This window comes from Colletotrichum fructicola (genome assembly GCF_000319635.2).
Source record: "Colletotrichum fructicola Nara gc5 chromosome Unknown KSG_Nara_v1_contig04, whole genome shotgun sequence".
In the NCBI taxonomy this organism is placed as follows: domain Eukaryota; kingdom Fungi; phylum Ascomycota; class Sordariomycetes; order Glomerellales; family Glomerellaceae; genus Colletotrichum; species Colletotrichum fructicola.
The window spans coordinates 4,541,478-4,558,938 of NW_027094054.1; the positions used below are offsets into that span (position 1 = coordinate 4,541,478).

Sequence of the window (17,461 nt, forward strand, 5' to 3'; positions counted from 1 at the left end):
CGAGGATGAGTGCTCCTGGTGGCGGTGGTGTTGTCTCGGGGGATGAGCGTTGTTTGGTTTTGTTTTATTAACTCGGATGGAGTGGCGCGTCACGCAGCTTTTGGTCGAGACACTGCTGTTGGCTCCACCAAGAGAAATCGAAGACTGTGGGGGAGCAATGTTTCCAGAAAAACTCAGGAGAAAAAAATTCAAGCAATTGCCAGTGCACCTTGAACCTCGTGTCAAAACATAATATAAACAGGCAACGCGGACGAAAACACAAGAAACTACGTAAATTTGGTCCAGACCGCAGCGGGAGGGCAGGGGTGTTTCCCGGCCGGGCGGGTTGGACATGCCGGAGCCGCGACCCGATTGCTCGTAATGGCCCGATGGGAATCTGTTCGAAACGCGGCGGGTCCTGGGAGCTAATTTACATGTCGACGCTACGCAGCTTCGGAACCAAGGAGTTGTTTGGCAGCAATGGAGGGAACGGGCAAACGATCCATGGGATGGGGCGAGATGATATAAAAGTCAAAGTTCCTTCGATCCAATATGTGCCTCTTGCTATTACCATCATCACCACTTCAACAATCCACAGGCCGGACCACACAGACACAACACACTCTTTTGACAAGACATTCGCTTCAATCCAACAAACAAACCAAACAATCAAAATGCAGTTCGCCTACTTCCTCCTCGCCGCCCCCGCCCTCGTGGCCGCCACCCTCGACCCGGCCACCTCCAACACCAAGGGCGCCTGCCCGAGCGTCTACAACTGCAGCGCGACCAAGGTGTCCAAGGCCATCCAGGCCGCCGAGTGCTCGCACAACACGCGCACCTCCAAGACGCAGACCTTTGCCGTCTTCGAGACGGACCACCAATACGACGGCAACAACGGCGCCCCCTACGGCACCTGCTCCGCGTACACCTGCGACCCGCCCACGAGCTCGCAGATGACGACTGACGCGGACTGCTGGACCTTCTTCTGGAGGTGAGTTTTCGATGGAGGAACTATGTGGGAGATACGTGATTGCTGACGAAGACTTTGTGACAGCGGCGAGGGAACTTCCTCTGGCGAGGGCGCTGGATGCATCAAGGACCCCAACACTGGCGAGTGCGGCTGCGAGAACTCTGATGGAACCTTCGTTCCTGGCAGCGACAGCTGCGTCTAAGCGAATCTGTGAGCGGATTATGCTAGGGGTGTGGAGGACTGGTCCGGCGTGATGAAAGAGTCGGCTGTTCTCCCAGGTTCAGGGGGTACACATCTGTTCGTGTATATATAAAAACATTGTATAAAACCAAATCACCTTTGATGGCTATCACTGTTGGTCTCCCATATGCATATTCTTGACGTCTAGCAACCAGGTAACCTTACCGGAAGACAGCACGAACTACTGGCTTGGTTTAGATCATCGAATATGTGTATGTTCCCAGGATTTGCTTGAGCTTTTGCTACCAACTCAATTTAGCATGCTTGGACTTGGACAAGGTCAGACTCGTGCCGATGAAACTAGCACTGCTCATCAGACTTCAATCTCGGGGATGTGAAGCTCACAGGATTTGCTTACAGAAAATGGATGTAACATACAGCTGATCTTGCGTCCAGTTAAAAAGAGGCAATGGCATGCACGTGTGGAGCAGCACCACTACTCATTCCCAATCAGCACGAATGTGCAACACAGCTCCGCCGCGTTACCCCGCCCGTGATAGCCTGATTCGTTTTTCTGCATGATTCGACATACTCGTGTCGATCTAGTGAACAAACTGCCGATAAACTAATTCCATGATCCATCATGGATGATGGGGATTGGGACGAGTTCTGGGCGGAGCTCGACATCGATCCCGACAATGACTTGAAAAGCTCTCTAGAACTCGATCCATTCTCACTTGAGGAATGCCATAGGGTCGACAGCGAAAACATATTCTACCAGCCCTTGGCAGAGGACGAGATCCGCTTGCTCACCGTCTGGCCCGGATCTTTTGGCGATGCAGTCCGTTGCAGCCTCGCTGTCACGACGACAACGCACGGGTATGAGGAGTATGACGCGATCTCTTACACTTGGGCAGGCGACGACGATATCATTGACAAGTCAGGCCGGGTCTCTATCGCTTCGGAAGATTTCCCAGTCACCCCAAACTGCGAGGCCGTACTGAGGCGGGTTCGGCAAGAATGGGAACCAAGGATAGTGTGGATTGACGCTATCTGTGTCAACCAAGACGACCTTCACGAACGAGGAAGGCAGGTCAGCTTGATGCCACAGATTTACTCGCGCGCGCGAGAAGTCATCATCTATGTGGGAGAGGCAACTAGTGATATACCGGCCCTGTTCAAACATCTCACTTGGGCTCAGCATAATACCACGCCTGGCAAGCGAGAAGAGATCCAGGGAGCTTTGGCGAGGCTACTCAGTCGCCGGTACTTTTCGCGGGCGTGGATTATCCAAGAAGTTGCACTAGCAAGACAGGCAACTCTCATTTGCGGAAGCCACACGTTGTCATGGTCGTTGGTTCACGTCAACAATTTGGCCGCCCGTGGTCTTTTATCAGCCTTGGCGGCAGGAGACGGGAGTATACCAGGGTTGCAAGCGTGGCCTCCAGCAATCCAGTTCAAGGCGCCAGCCTTCAGAACTACCGGCGACCTCCTCCGCCTGCTGGATTTAGCCCGTAACAGTCGGGCAGCGGACCCACGCGATAAGGTCTTTGCAGTCTTTGGGCTGATCACTTGTCCCGAGAGTGAAGGGTTCTCCGCAGACTACACAAAAACCCCCAAAGAGGTCTTTACGTCGACTGCTTTATGGATCGCCCAGAGGTTCGGCCTGCCGGCTCTACTTGCGAGGACTGTGGATGTTGTACGACGTGCGCCTGTGAGCGAGGCAGTCGTGTTGGATTCAGCATGGATACCCAACTGGACGGAGGACACATTTCAGAGCCAGGACTCGTTGATTCCCCGACTCAGGAGGGAGTATCGCTCAGTGTCCAAAATGGCAGGGTTGCCAATTACGGCGTCACAGGGAGACTCTAGCGCGATTCGATTTCCCGCGTTCAGACTCGGACGCATTTTTGATGAAGTTATGAAGTATGACGAAGAGTCCTATCAGTGGTTCTCAGAAAATGTCATAGGACGAGCGAGGGATGTGCATCGTCCTCCTCCGCCATGGGTGTTTACGATATTTGGCGACTATGTTGATGGAAGGAGAGCTGCCGAGACGTACTCATTCGTCTTTTTGAGAAAGGACAGGGACTTCCCAGGTCTGGCGAGCGAGGCATATTCCCAGTGTGAGAACGGCTTCCCGATCACGTTCAAGACCCTGAAGGCCTACGCGGGCTGGAACAAGGCCAGCGTTTACCTTCTGCCAGAGCCAGACGACTATGGAAAGTTTCAATTTACCCACCCGGGAACTGTCTCCGTCTTTGCGAACGGGAAATCACTCACCTGGCTCCATGAGAGAGTGAACGGCAGGACAACGAGGGGCAGATTCAGCAAGTACGCAGTCCTCTGCGCGGCCGATGAGGTTGATGAGCCGGAGCGCGTGCGAGGACTTTTATACATGGAAGGGACTTCCCATACAGGCGTATGGAAAACGGGAGAATTTACGTTTGTTTGTGCTAAATAGGGAATATCGAGGCGTAATGTTGGAGGATGCTTCCTTGTTGAATGGCTTGGTTTGCGCTTGGTTTCAAGTCTCGGAGCGAAGGGCGTTGGCAAGGGCTTGATAACCGGCGGAGTTCGTTCATTTCTGTCTATCTGGCCGAAGAGCATCGAACCCAAAAATTGGAAGGGAAATTCAAAAAGAGGCATCGCCTGTGAATCAGACAAACTTAATATCTTAGGAAGACGACTTCGCAGTTGTGCACTTAATGCCTTCTCTAGTCTTCCTAGGTTGCTTGTGTACATGCCTCTGAGTTTTAAGTGACTGATGACACAGCATGAACCCCTGTTGGGATATGATTCGATGTTCTGCTGAACTGCCCGTCGATCAACCAGTCAGGATCGGCGTGCAGCTCACTCGCATGACCCCGCCTCAAGGCAGCCTGAGATACCGCCTACATAAGCACCGCAACAACCACGTCAAAGAAAGACACTTTCACGATAATAAAAAAACATTCAGATTTCTCAACATTCAAATATGTCAGAATGGCACGACTCATCTTGTCGAAGGCTGGATGTGTTCACCAGCGGTGGCATTTCAAGTTGCTTGAGCTGCGGCTCCGTTCGGCCTGGATCAGAACCATACTCACCCGATCACGGGAACATTCATGGCGACATCTATCAGACTCTGGAAAACACCACAGACATGCGGCTTCTCACCTTAGACCCTGGGGGGTATGACGATCCAGTCCGTGGAAGTCTCCACTTGACGACTACATCGGGCTTCCTCGAATACGTTGCCATATCTTACACCTGGGCGGGAGAAGACGAGAACATGGAACGAAGCGAGCACATCATGCTGAACTCTCAGAGCTTTGCAGTGACGCCAAACTGTGAAGCAGCTTTGAGACGTGCCAGAAGTCGTTCCGGTCCTAAAACCATTTGGATTGACGCCATCTGCATAAACCAAGAGGACCTCCGAGAGAGGGGCCACCAAGTCGGCCTCATGCAGCAGATATACTCTCGCGCGGACCTCGTGCTCATATATCTGGGTGAGCCAAGTCAAGAAGAGGATGAACTGCTCGCCTTCATTTCTGGTCAGGACGAGTCGCTATCGAGAGACCGCGATCTGCTTCGGCGACTGCGCAAAGCCCTGTGTCGGCTTTTCCAACGACGATACTTCTCCCGATTCTGGGTCCTCCAGGAAGTTGCTCTAGCGAGGCGGGCAATACTGATCTGCGGGAAACACTCGATACCATGGTCATTGATGGAGATTCAAAAGCTGGATCGCCTAGGACTGCTGAGATACTCGAAAGTCACAGGATACCACCCGATCCTTTCTGGCTTGGACAGACTGCCGCCAGTACTGGACTTCCGTGCACCAGCTTTCCGAGACCCCAGCAAATTGCTTCAGCTGCTTGAGACGACCCGTGGAAGCCGAGCGTCAGATCCGCGAGACAAAGTATTTGCGCTTTTAGGCTTGCTTACCTGTCCGGAAAGTGATGGCCTGGTTGCCGATTACACGAAATCAACGGCAGAAATTTACACGTCAATCGCAATATGGATTGCACAAAGATTCGGTCTGCCCGCATTGCTCAGCAGAACCCGCATTCTCCCAGGAAAACTACCTGCCGATTATCAAATACCACAGTGGGTACCTTACTGGGCGTCTGATGACTTCCAGCAGTTATCGGGGCTTGGAGGTCGAAGTTCTGTGGCTTCCAATGAACCAACGGAGAGTCTAGCGGATAGGCTGCCTATCACCGTGTGCGAGCGAGATGTTACCGCTATCAAGTTCCCCGCGATTCTCTTGGGGACAGCTGCTCAAGTGTTACGCCAACCAAGTCAAAAGGGCTGTTAGGTATTTGATACTGCTCCCCGTCCCAACTACCATTCCACTATCGGAAATGCCCAAGTCGTCATCCCCGATAAACATTCCAATGTCAAAGATTCATATGTCAGAACAAATATTGAGCGAAGCCCTTACATACATCTGAATTACCCGATCAACAAACAAAAGACAGATGATGACAAAGCATGCGAGCACAACCCACCACATTCCTCCGTAACCGCCGAGATTTCTTTGGGTATAAATACATGGACCGAAGATCTGATATATCTCATTCCGGAGCCACGCCATGATGGATTTCAATTCACCGAGCCAGGTTTTGTGTCTGTGTTTGAAAATCATTTATGGGGCCCCAAGAACTGGATTCATACGAGCGAGCAAGGGGAGGTTACCACCGGGAGGTTTAGCGACCACGCAGTCTGCTGCGCCGAATATCGCGAGGGTGGTAACACTCGAATACATTTACGCGGGCTGTTGGAACACCGGAGGCCACCGAACCTGAGACCAATGACAAGGAAATTTGAATTTGTGTGTGCCAGATAAGTAGGCAACGCTCAGGGCACTTTGAAACAGGACGTACGGTCGTCAGCAAATTGCACGCCGTTTCTGTTTCCGGCAGGCTTATTCGGAGGATTCCATTCGGGAATGGTTTAATATTGCTTCAATTAGCTGGGAGTTACGTCAGCGTTCCGGCACATCAACAACCTATTTTGCGTACGAGTGGTTAACAAGGCTTTGGTCTCGTGTCTGCTACTTCGCACGCTTGTTGGAAGAGTAAAGGATTCTATTCGATGCTGGACCTCAAAGCTATGCGACGATCTTCGCCAACCAAGCTAAGGTAGTTGTTTGTCGTCAAACCAGGGAGTCGTTTACTTGAGTAGCAATCAAGAGGCACGATGACTTTTACGGCTCATTAGTAGGGTAATAGGCGTTCTACCAGCTCTCATGATTTGAAAGGTCGATGAAGCGGTGAGTATCCGAAACAGAGCTTAGGGGACGAGGATGATGGTAGGCAAACAAGTTGCGAAATGAATACTAAATCAGGGAAAATCGAGACTTTTGTGAGATCCAGAATTATTGTGAAGGCCCCCAAAGTTTATTGAATGAGAACAGATGTCCGCGTCAACGGCCTGACAGTTTTTAAACTCCATAGTAGGTCAAGCCTCCAGCCATTACTCCTAAGATCGTCTGAGAGGCACCAAAATCACTACTTCAGTTGGGCTGGGCCCCTAGTCAAACGGAGAACAAGTAGGCCCTTATCTTCTCAGGGCTATCTAACAACCTCCAAGCTCAAGACCCTGGCCAAGCCACGTCAAGCGGAGCCGGGTGGTTATCAAGCACGAAAGACGGAGAATATGAAGACAGGGGGAAGGCAGCAGACGGCAGAATCTCCCATGACATCAGGCCCATCTCCTCCTGAACCTGTCATGAGAGCCACATGGCCACCATCCCGAGTCATCCCGTGCTTCAATAGTCCGCTTTCTACAGCATGCCCTTCCCCGGCAAACGCATCCACAATCACCTCACGAACTTGCGGGACTGCTTCCCCATGGGGGGCGGGGGCAAGCTTCAAAGTCTGGTGGTCCGTTTCTCCAGACTTCGAGGACGACAACCCTCTTGATAACGGTTTACTGCGTACCAAAAAAGGCCTCTTCACATTTTCTCAGGGCAAGTTACTGATGCTTCCGGAAACGGCAGCAAGACGCGGAAAACTGTCATCCAAGTCCTGACATCATCTCATTTCCGTTATACCTTGGCCCTCCTCCCCAGTGCCATCGTGACCAAACACCCGTCCCTCGCCATACCTAGCTCCGGAGCACTCATCCCGCTTCTGACTCGCGCCCCATAGGCCCCCCCGCCCCTCCCTTGCAAAAGCCCATGAAAACGGTCTTTGGACGTTATCTTTCATATCAAACACAATCCAAACCTCCCCTAAATCTCGCGATATCTCTCCCAAAGCCTTAAAACTCCATCCCATATATCACACCACAGCCCCCAAGAGCCGTCGTCAAAACAAAGACCCCCAAATTCTTCACGCTCACAACAGGCATCGAAAAGTGGACCCCCATCCTCTGCTGCACAGAAGCGAGCGACCGTCACACCGGCCCAAGCCCTCGGCTCTCGGTTGCGCTTCTCCTCACCAAAAAAAGAATTGGAGTAAGGGTAAACAGACGAGCCACGCGCAGAAAAAAACAGCTCAGGTCTCAAAAAAATCGAACGACGTCTGCGTGAGGGGAAAGCTGTCAATTACCGTTCCCTTGGGTATATCACATCTCCAAATCCCCCAGCCCCCCCGGCTCTGAATTAAGTAATCCTCCCAACTACATCTCATTATTTCAACGACACATCGTGAGGCCCATTCGGTGCACTGCGCCGCAGCACAACACAGCGCACTACGTAAAAACGGTGAGATGGACACACACTACGAAAACGGTGCCTGAGATGGGTACGTAGACCCGATTTCAGCAAATGTCGTGATGGGAATTGTGTGGAGCACCCCTGGGTCGGGACCCGCTGGTCAGTTGGCCACCTTTTTCCAAGCGCCCCCCGAAGACGACGATGATTGCGGATCCCACGATAAGAGCAGGATTTTTTGGCGCCTTTCACGAAACGGTACGGCGGGGTCAGTAACTGGATCGTCGGACTGGGGCGAGGGGCAGGAGAGACCCGAGGGGAGAGGGTTGTTTGGCGTCGGAGGAAAACAACAAGTACGTTCGATCAACGGGCGGGCGGCCGAGCTTGCTTGCTGTCGCTCGCTCGCTCTCCCAGGGATGGATGGCAGGCGGATGACCGTCATCGAGATCGGACCAAAAGTTCGATCTTATCGCTGCGGACGGCATTTCACATGTCTATCTCCCATTTCCAGAAATCCCCAAAGTTGAGGAATCAGAGTTGAAGCATGAGGTAAAAATGCAGAGGGCATGCATAGTTTGGCCTCTCACTTTTCCTTGGAGTTTCAATTGAGTTTTCGTCATTGTTTGAAGGGGCGGACCAGCGGGCAAGCTGGGCGATGAGGCAATTTTTAGTGTTCGGACGCACGAGCACGACTCGGGGGTAAGGCCCCCCCCCCTTCAGACTTGAGATCGCGAGAGATAAGGACATACGGTCCAATGGGCGGGCGGAGCCTCGGAGACCGAGCTTTATTTTTCATTCTGGGTTCACTTCGACTGCACAGTGTGTGCCTGTGCTGCGTGGTCTTTGGCAAAGGGCCTGGCATGTCGGGAGCTCGAGTGAGATCGTCCTCTGGCGGCAGTGAGTGAGGGGGTGGGTGAGAGCGACACGTTCGCAGGAGGAGGATCGTGAAGGGCCGCCCCGTCGTTCATCAGCCAGGCCCCCAGGATTTCTAAAGATGTTGGTTTGGTTCATGGGGGCAGCGGGAAGGGCACGAACGCAAAATCTAAACGGACGGGAGCAGTCGAAAGGGACTGGAACCAGACCAAGCTTGTGCTTGCCTTGTGCGCGCTCCCCATGGGGTGTGATGCTTCCCTTGTCATCCGCTCCCGCGTGGTGCCTGTGTGTGCCTGGCCCTCAGTAGCTTCCCTCCCGGCGAAGAAAGCTCTCACACGCCCCCTTCCATTCGTCCCAATTCTCACCTCACATTGGCCAATTCACCTTGGGATCTCGAGCTGATCGAGGGGAGCTCCTTCTCCAGAGTGGAGATACCATGGCCTTGAGATCTAGTGAGATATTCACATCGAAAGCTGTCTCGAACGGGAAAACGCCTCAGGCAAGTGCTCAGGTGGAAATCCATCAAAGTCGGAGGGTTCAAAGTTCACAGCATTTCATAGTTCACGAAGTGAGACGGATCGCAAGTGTTTTGACGTTGTAGTATTTTTACAGAAAAAATTTGTATCGGGGCCAGGAGCCACGGGGGATACGTGAGAAAATCCCAGGTGCAAGAGAAAAGTGTGGTACAAGCAAGACTTTTTCGCTGGATGAGTAGTGCGTTGCCCCAAGGCCTTCCTTTGCCAAACGGAATCTCCATCTATACAACACAACAGAGTGTGCGGTCTATGACCTCTATCTTCTAGGATGCCCACCATGCTGTCTAAGTTTTCCCGTCTATTACTCTCTCATCATACAGTTGGGGGTCAACCGTAGATGAAAAGGCGACCTGTCCCAGGGGAGTCGTGAGATAGACAGCTTGTCCAAAGCTGGCATCCTTCTCTCCCCAGCTCGCCAGTGCGAATTGAATCGCTTACGTCTGTGGGGTGAGTTAGCATCGATGACGAGTGATGGAAATGAGATGGAGTGATGACGTACGAACTTGGCCATGAGGGCAACCATGAGGTCGAAAAGACCGATGGCCTCGACGAAAGCGAAACCCAGAATGGCGTAGGAGAAGAGCTGGCCACGGAGGGCGGGGTTGCGGGCAACACCGTTGAGGAGGGCGGCGAAGACCAGACCGATACCGATACCAGCACCAGTCAGACCGATGGCGGCGGAACCCATACCCAGGTTCTTGGAGACCTCGACCATGGCCTGGGCGATCTCAGAGGAGTAGGCGCGCTTGGCCTGGACCTGGGTGAAAGCCTTCTGGGCCGTCTGCTTGCGGGCGACCTGGAGGGGGCTGAAGCCTGAAAATTTCGAGTCGGGTCAGAAACGGTGATCGGTGAGGAATTTTTTTTTCTGTGTCTCATGGTGTCGGGGGGGGGGACGGGAAGGAAGATCGATATCGACATCGAATTGGTGCCGGCGAGGCCAATTGGTCTCATCATCGGCGGGGTATGTGAAAGTTGTGGTCGTCGATGCCTTCTTTTCCTCCTCTTGCTTTCCTTCCCTCCTCGGATTCACCTCGAACGTTTCTTCAAAAACTTACCAGAGATGGTGCGCTTGGGCATGGCAGAGACACGCACCGCAGGGCGGGCGGCCTTGGTGGCCATCTGAGTGGCGAGTCTGGAGGCGAGGACGCGAGTGGAGGCCATTGTGACTGATGGAGGGGAGAGGTGGTGGTGATGGACTGGAAGGAAGAAGATAGGAAAACAAGAGACAGATTGGGGATGGAGAGGTAAAGTGGAAGGAGGAAAGGAGGAGAGAGAAAAAGCTTCGGAGACGGGAAAAGCTCTGCTCAGGTGATGGGCAAGCTCGGTAGAGCGAGAGGGCAGGGGCCCGGGCAACGGGACGGCGGAAGTTGATCCAGATGGCTCGGCCGTTGGGCCAAGGTCGGTTCCTCAGGTTCCACGGGCTGCTACTGTGTGAGGTGAAAGACGGTAGCAAAGAAGCCTGAGGTTGATACGGTGACTGGCAGTGCGGCAATACTGTAGCCATCCACCAGCATCCAACCATCGGATCAAACAGGAGAGACATTGGTGAATCCAGTCGCTCGGTGGGCCCGGCGCCGGGATGGATTTCGCAATGTGCGAGGCGTCCCAATCAGGTTAAGACTTGACTACCTGTTGACATATCGTGGACCTCCCATCCACACAACGGACCCAACACACACGCCCTCGCACCGATCTCGGGCATTGTCGGGAGGCTGGGCGGCGAAGGGCATCCTTGATAGCGAGACGGCGCTGCAAAAAGGTTGACCTTGGGCATAGCACTGCTGCGCTGCTTAGAGGGATGAAAGGGCGAAAAGTCCCCTTGGCCGGGAGCACGAATCATGAGAAGTGGGTTAGGCTGTGTCAAGGCTGCGAATCCGCAAGGTTGGGTCCGTTACGGCCGGCTAAGGTAATGGAAATGGCAATGGATATCGAGTTTGGTTCCGTTACGGAGATGCCATGCTGTTGGTTGGGCACACGATGGATTATTTTCAATGGAATTGTTCAGCCGGTGCTGGTGCTGGCTGATGAACGGATCGAAGGTGAGATATCGATGGTGGATGTTGGGGGCTGCCAGCGCCTGCCAAATCCGATAGACGGGCATCCCACGGCGAGAAAATTTTCTCAAAAATCATTCCCTCAGGCACAGCGCGCTAGAGAAGAAGTCAGCTTTGATATCAAACCGGCCATGGCTTGTGGTGACCCCCACTCGACACCGTCGGAGGCCCCCACTTTGCGGCGGTTGGGTCCAATCAGCCGCAGCCTGGCACTCACACGTGGGTGGACCCGACAAAATAGCTCAAGCAAAAGCGACCCTACACTGTAAGACGCCAGAAGAAAGTGGGCACGATGACCCAGCTTGGATCCGGTTCCAGAGATAAAAAGGGACGCGGTGAGACGGATCGCGGTTTGGCGGCCGTGGCGAGCGATGGTCCTCCGTTCTGTTTTCCCTCTTCATTTCTTCGCGCTGTCCCTCCCTCCCGTCCACCCTGTGTCGCCATTCTTTCCAACCGCCGCTTATCAGACTTTTCGCCGGGCCGCACCACGGGCGAGATGGGATGAAGTCAATCGAAGCACGCTGGGCGCATAGACCTAGCGCTGTCAGGGACGCTTGTCGGCGACTGCACCCGAACACTCACTCCCCCTTCCAGACGTTGCCCCCTACCGCATAAACAGTAGACGAGTGTTACGTGAGATCCCGGCAGAAATCCAGAAACCTGGCTGGCGTGCGCTGGCAGAGAGGCAACAGTGAGGTGCTGGCAGCTGCGCGGCTCGGAAAAACCGCCAATGGGAGATGCCATCGCTCCATTCAGCCGACGTCCGAGGCTCCAGTGTCTGAGATGGCCGAGATGGGTGCGACGCCGTCCAGCGTGGCCGTATTGCAGGGTCCACAAAAGCGCTATCTGCGAGATTGATTCAGCATCAAACGCAAATCTAGCGTTGTGTCAATCCCAGTGCTTGGTACCACCAACGCAATGCAGCCCTTTCACAGGCTTGGCCTGCAGTACGTACACACCTCATCACTGCCGTCCGTAATGTGCCGGGTCAGTCCTGTCTCGGAGGTCCAGGTACCATTACGGTTCGAGGTACCTGAAATGCCCGGCGGAAGAAAATTTTGCGGCCAAGCCGTTCAATGCCAATAGGCCACTGATGGCTGCTCGTAACGCTGACAGCAGTGCCACGGGTACGCTGACGGTCGCTGAAGAAGAAATGCCGGCACAACGTTGGCGCTCCTGGGCGTGGGCGATCGCCGTTGTCTCTCTGTCCTCTGTCTCTCGGTGCGTGCCTGAGGCGTAAGAGCCTCAAAAAATGACGCATTACTGGCGGACGTCTGCATCAGCCACTAGAATGCACCGCCAATCGTGTTGAGACCTGGACGCCAGCGGTTGAGTCGGAGCTTGCTTGTGCTTCCGAGTCGGTGTCTGACTTCTGCATTCTGATCGTATCTTAAATTGGGTGCAGCTGGTGTCGCAAGAGAAAAGCAACTGCGCTTGCTGACGCTATCGAGCCAATTGAACGGGAGATTCGACGACACCTGTTCAAGCCACGGGGGTCAGAATGTCAGACGGAATTGATTGAGATGCCCATTGTGACGGTTGGGATGACGAGGACGACGGATGCCAGTCCGTCCGAGCTTATTGCAAATTTTTCTTCCCTTTGTTCGACCTTAGGTCCGAGCTCCTTGTTCCTTCCTTCCCTTGTGGTTGGGTTGGTTGGTTCCTTCCCGGCGGCGTCCCTTCCATGCCCGTCTCCTGCCGTCCTGGGCGAAAAAAAAATCAGGGCCAGGCACGTTCAGCCTTGCAACCCAGGCAGGCGCCGCCAGACGGGACGTCGTTGCCTTAGGCTCAAGCTTAATTCCGTTGTGGCTGCATCATCAACCGAAACACCCGATGACGCCCAGCCTTTTTGGACCTGCGCCAACGGGCAGGAACGGGACTGCGAGACGCCACGCCCAGATGGTGCATTCGCCAATTCGAATCCCAGCGTCCTTCCGGAATGATAAATGAGTCTCAACCAACGGGAAGAGCAACCTTGCAAGCACCCAGGAAGCTGCAGGCCACCCTGTCAGAAAAGTTTTCTATTCCCGGTGAGATTTCAATTGGGAAGGCTTCCAGTAATTCGCTTCAACATTCCATACGAAGCCCAGGCCGATCACCTCCCTGGCCCTACGAAAACTAGCTCCAACGAGGTCGACACGCATGAATTCCTCGCCCAATTGACGCCGACGCCTCAACCTCGCAGCGATCCAACAGCCTTCCGGACAAGTCCAACACGATGTCAACAATTGCAAAAATTCTGCAAAATGTCATCTCGGTTGCCGCCATTCGCAACCCTTCGAAACTCGCATGGCCCAAGCTCCTTTCCCTTTCCGGCCTCACATCTCACTCCCTTCCATCCTTGACGTCTTTCTGCCTCCGATAACACCCGTTGAGTTGCATTCTGTTCATGCTTGTGTGAATTGAACCTCCTTGCTCGAGCCTTGGTAACGAGGCACCATTTCATGTCACACCTCAAGGTGTGTGCGCTAGAATTATTCGGGTTGGTATGATATGGACGTGATCGGGTCATGATATCGCTGGCTGAGGGACAGACTCATTTGAGTTCTCCTCTGATTGAGGGCGACGTTGCTCAAATCTCGGGTTGCTGTGTATTCTGATGCGCTCGAATTCGCCAACTTTCCAGGGACCATCATGAATGACCCCGTCCATGTGTAACAAGCCACTTACAAGAAGATTGTCGTGATCAGAAAGCCGGCCACAAATTGCGTACTTACTAAACTGGCCGTTGAATTCACGACCCTCTTTATCTTCGTGAACCCATTTGAAAGATTCCCCGTCTGTGTAGACCGATACGCGGCCCGGGTTGAAGGAAAACCCTTCGCATCCGTCTGGGCTGGGAACGAGGAAGATGCAGTTACCATTATAACGTGGGTATGCTGTTGCATCTTGCGGGCTGATCTGTAACCCGGGAATATCGAATAGCGGTTGATAGTCTGCGTCTATGGGCACTACTAAGTCTGGAGTGCCCGGCACTGGGAAAACGAAGGCATTTTGGTTGCTAATGTGGCCAGCGGGATTGGTTCCAAACGTTAAGTAGGGCCAAGGCTTTGCTGTGTATACGTCGTAGGGAGCTGGTTCGAGTTGCGTTTTCTCACTGTGAGCCAGCGCTTCCTCGAGGAGCGACCCAACTCTAAATGCAGGAAATGCGATAGTGTTGGCGCTCATGGAGACCTCGATCGGAAGGCAAACCCTCCCGAACGCAGCCCGGGAGTCTTCGTGGATCTTCTCAAGCATCGGTGGCATCGTTGCAAATGTCTGCTCTGCCCAGTTTGGAACCCATGACGGCACCCAGATCGGTTTATCTGAGGGCGGCAGGACTCGAGTATGGTAGTACATTTGGCTTGATCTTGCCAATATCGCGGCCAGGCCATGTCTTTGTGCAATCCACTGCGCAATGTACATAAAGATCTCTGTAGTGGACTTGGAATAGTCCGCCGATAAACCCTCGATTTCTGCGCAGGATATCAGTCCAAAAAGCGAGAACACCTTGTCTCTCGGGTCGGTCGCATGACAATGGCGAGCCAAGTCTAGAAGATGAAGTAGATCGGCTGCGTCTCGGTATTTTGGTGCTCGAAACTGGAGGACCGAAGGCAATTTCTGTATCTCCGCGAAGGCCGGGTTCTCTTCTGCGTTCCCCAGAATCCCTTGAGCCTCTAGTTGATCAACTTGGAGCCTCGCCCATGGCAGCTGATGCTTTCCACAGATCAACATTGCTTGTCGTGCCAGAGCAACTTCTTGAATGATCCAGACCCGGCTGAAATACCGACGTTTGAACAGTCTGCCGACAGTCGCTTGCAATGGCCGCCGAGGCGCATCGGGCTCATAGTCATCTGACATCCAGCGAAAGAGTCTCTCCTCCTCAGCCGATGGTTCTCCAAAGTAAATAAGTACTTGGCGAGCTCGCGAGTATATCTGTGGCATAAGCCGCACCTGGTGACCCCTCTCATCCACATCGTCCTGGTTCATACAGACCGAATCAATCCAAACGACTTTAGAAGTGCCTCGGCTCCTAGCGCGCTTAAGTGCAGTTTCGCAATTGGGCGTCACGGGGAGCCTGTAAGACTCAAGGAAGATTATCCCCGTGTGATTCATAGTGTCATTCTCGTCAGCCCAGGTATAGGAGATAGCATCGTAGTCTACCAGATCTAGCGTGCTGCTCAGATACAAGCTGCATTGGATTGGGTCGTCGAAGTAACCAGGCTCCAAGATAAGAAGTCTTATACTGTTCGGCGTTGGCAGTGCCTTGTAGATGAACTGATTTGACACGCCGAGGCTGCTGATCTCGTTCCAAATCTTGTCGACGGAGCCACAGCTAAGACAGCTAGCCATTCCGCCTGATACGAAAAGATCAAGGCGGCTACATGACGACAGGTGCCAGAGTGCCATTGTTGCCTTATGTTCAGCTGGACGGAGGATTATCGACTTCGGTAAGAATGAGAAACTGCTTAGGTTTGAGGTGTTCCCCCGAAATTGAGGAGGCTGTCGATTTCCATGCGGATCCAGCTGCTTCGGAAGCAGCTATGCCATGCAAGTCAGCTGCCGTGCAGCTCAACGACTGTCGCTCATTGGCCATGTTATACAAGAGGCTATCATTGGTGGCAAATCAGGCCATGGCTCGGTGTGTCCTTGTACATTGGCAAGTTCAGTTGTCTTGTGACCCTGATTCGCTGAGTTTCGTTATGTGATTTCCTCCAGCTATAAGCATATTGTATTCCATCCATAAACGAACAAGAAGTTGCTAACCATCTCACGAAACTCCCGTAGTCAAACCCAAAAGAAATACAAACGAATGTTTCTCAACAAGATGTATTATCGCATCAATCCTTGTAACTGTATAATCGAAACTGAGGAAGGAGTAGTCAGATCGTTGAATACTGCTTTCGTTGTGAAAGCCGCGAGGCTCTGCGAAAACCTAGTCATCTCCCTTACTTCTTGTTGTTTTCTTGCTTAATTTGCCCTCACTCTATGACGCTCCATAGCCGCAATTTCTGCTTTACTTCCCATGAATGTGAAGTCTTCGTCATCGAGAACACCAATCGTGTAGTGCAATGTCTGATCTGACTCCTTCATGAACCAACCCATTCGAAACCGCACACCCTCCATCATCTTACGAAGTTCATTCGGCGGAAATTTGGCCGCATTCGCAGGGATATACTTGACCGCGTTGGTTCCGTGGAATAAGGCTGCCATCATGCCAGGGCTGCTGAAGCCTTTCGGAACTAGTCCTTTCTCGTTTACAGGAAATTGGCTTCGGAGACCCAAACGTCCAGATGCTTTGGTGACGAGAACAAAGACGTGGAAGAGAAATACGGGACCGAGAATAGATATGATGATATAAGTGATTGCGGGACTCTGAACAAGGCGATTTCGTTTGAGAGTAGTAGTGGCGTTTATCGGAGGGAGACCACCTGAAGGGAATGCAGATGTGTTGGAATCCTGTCTTAGAGGCAAACGGTTCTCCAGGTTGGCGAGCTGGGCGCTGGTAAATTCCAGGTCGTAGTCGAGCTCTCGCAGTATTTCCTGGTCCATACTCGGGTCCCCAAAGACATCGACGGCAAACTTTCCGTAAGGTAGGGTTATGTGTTTGAAGTAGGGATCCAAGTATCCGCTTTCCGCTGGAGTGTCTATAAAGTCCGACGGAAATATTGCAGGAGAATAAGGGAAACTCTGAAGCCAAGAAGGGTTACTCCGAGTCCATTCGAAATGTGATACTTTTAACGGCGGACTCCAAGGTTTCGTGGTTGACTTGTGCGGCCGCGGAGATTTGTTGTTGTCGATCAAGAGCTCTCCATTCGACCATAGAAGATCGACGTCCACTGAAACTTCAGACCAAGAGTAATTGCACTGAAATAGCCTCTTAAACTCGACCCTCGAACGATTCGTAGCCCACAACCCCCAGACGTAATTTCGGGTGAAAACTTGCTCAAACAAGTCTTCTATGTGTGCGGGGAATAGGTCGCAAGCGACAGCAGCTACCAGCCGATTCTGAGCAGCGGGCAGAACTGCTCCAAAATGCCGCTGATGAGATGAAGAATAATGAAAGAGATGTTTTGCCGACAAATTCAGAGGAAAAGTCTGATTGAAATTACTTCCATCTGGGCAGTTCCCGAACATGGTAGCATTAGCTAGAAGCTCAGTCTCTGAGGCCGCGATATTCAAACGAATTGCGTCCTCTGGCAGAGGCTTGCATGCCGATGTGAGCTTGAGTGCAGGAATCGTGGCC

At 52.8% G+C, this 17,461-nt stretch overlaps 4 protein-coding genes across 4 annotated transcripts; 2 read left to right on the forward strand and 2 right to left on the reverse strand.

Moving 5' to 3' along the window:
- Positions 1-653: 653 nt before the first annotated feature.
- On the forward strand, positions 654-1,151 carry CGGC5_v008068 (uncharacterized protein; the record flags this gene model as incomplete). The annotated part of the gene is made up of 2 exons (XM_032023004.1): positions 654-970; positions 1,034-1,151. 2 exons carry the CDS (start codon positions 654-656, stop codon positions 1,149-1,151), a joined length of 435 nt encoding a protein of 144 aa, XP_031892052.1.
- Positions 1,152-1,772: 621 nt separating this feature from the next.
- CGGC5_v008069 (Heterokaryon incompatibility protein 6, OR allele) lies at positions 1,773-3,593 on the forward strand (the record flags this gene model as incomplete). The annotated part of the gene is made up of 1 exon (XM_032023015.1): positions 1,773-3,593. One exon carries the CDS (start codon positions 1,773-1,775, stop codon positions 3,591-3,593), a length of 1,821 nt encoding a protein of 606 aa, XP_031892043.1.
- Positions 3,594-9,615: 6,022 nt separating this feature from the next.
- On the reverse strand, positions 9,616-10,342 carry CGGC5_v008070 (ATP synthase subunit 9; the record flags this gene model as incomplete). Its single annotated transcript, XM_032023026.1, has 3 exons — positions 9,616-9,621; positions 9,681-9,994; positions 10,237-10,342. The coding sequence occupies 3 exons, from the start codon at positions 10,340-10,342 to the stop codon at positions 9,616-9,618; spliced, it is 426 nt and encodes a 141-aa protein (XP_031892044.1).
- A 5,843-nt stretch (positions 10,343-16,185) lies between these two features.
- Positions 16,186-16,767, reverse strand: CGGC5_v008071 (uncharacterized protein; the record flags this gene model as incomplete). Its single annotated transcript, XM_032023060.1, has 1 exon — positions 16,186-16,767. The coding sequence occupies one exon, from the start codon at positions 16,765-16,767 to the stop codon at positions 16,186-16,188; it is 582 nt and encodes a 193-aa protein (XP_031891712.1).
- Positions 16,768-17,461: the final 694 nt, after the last annotated feature.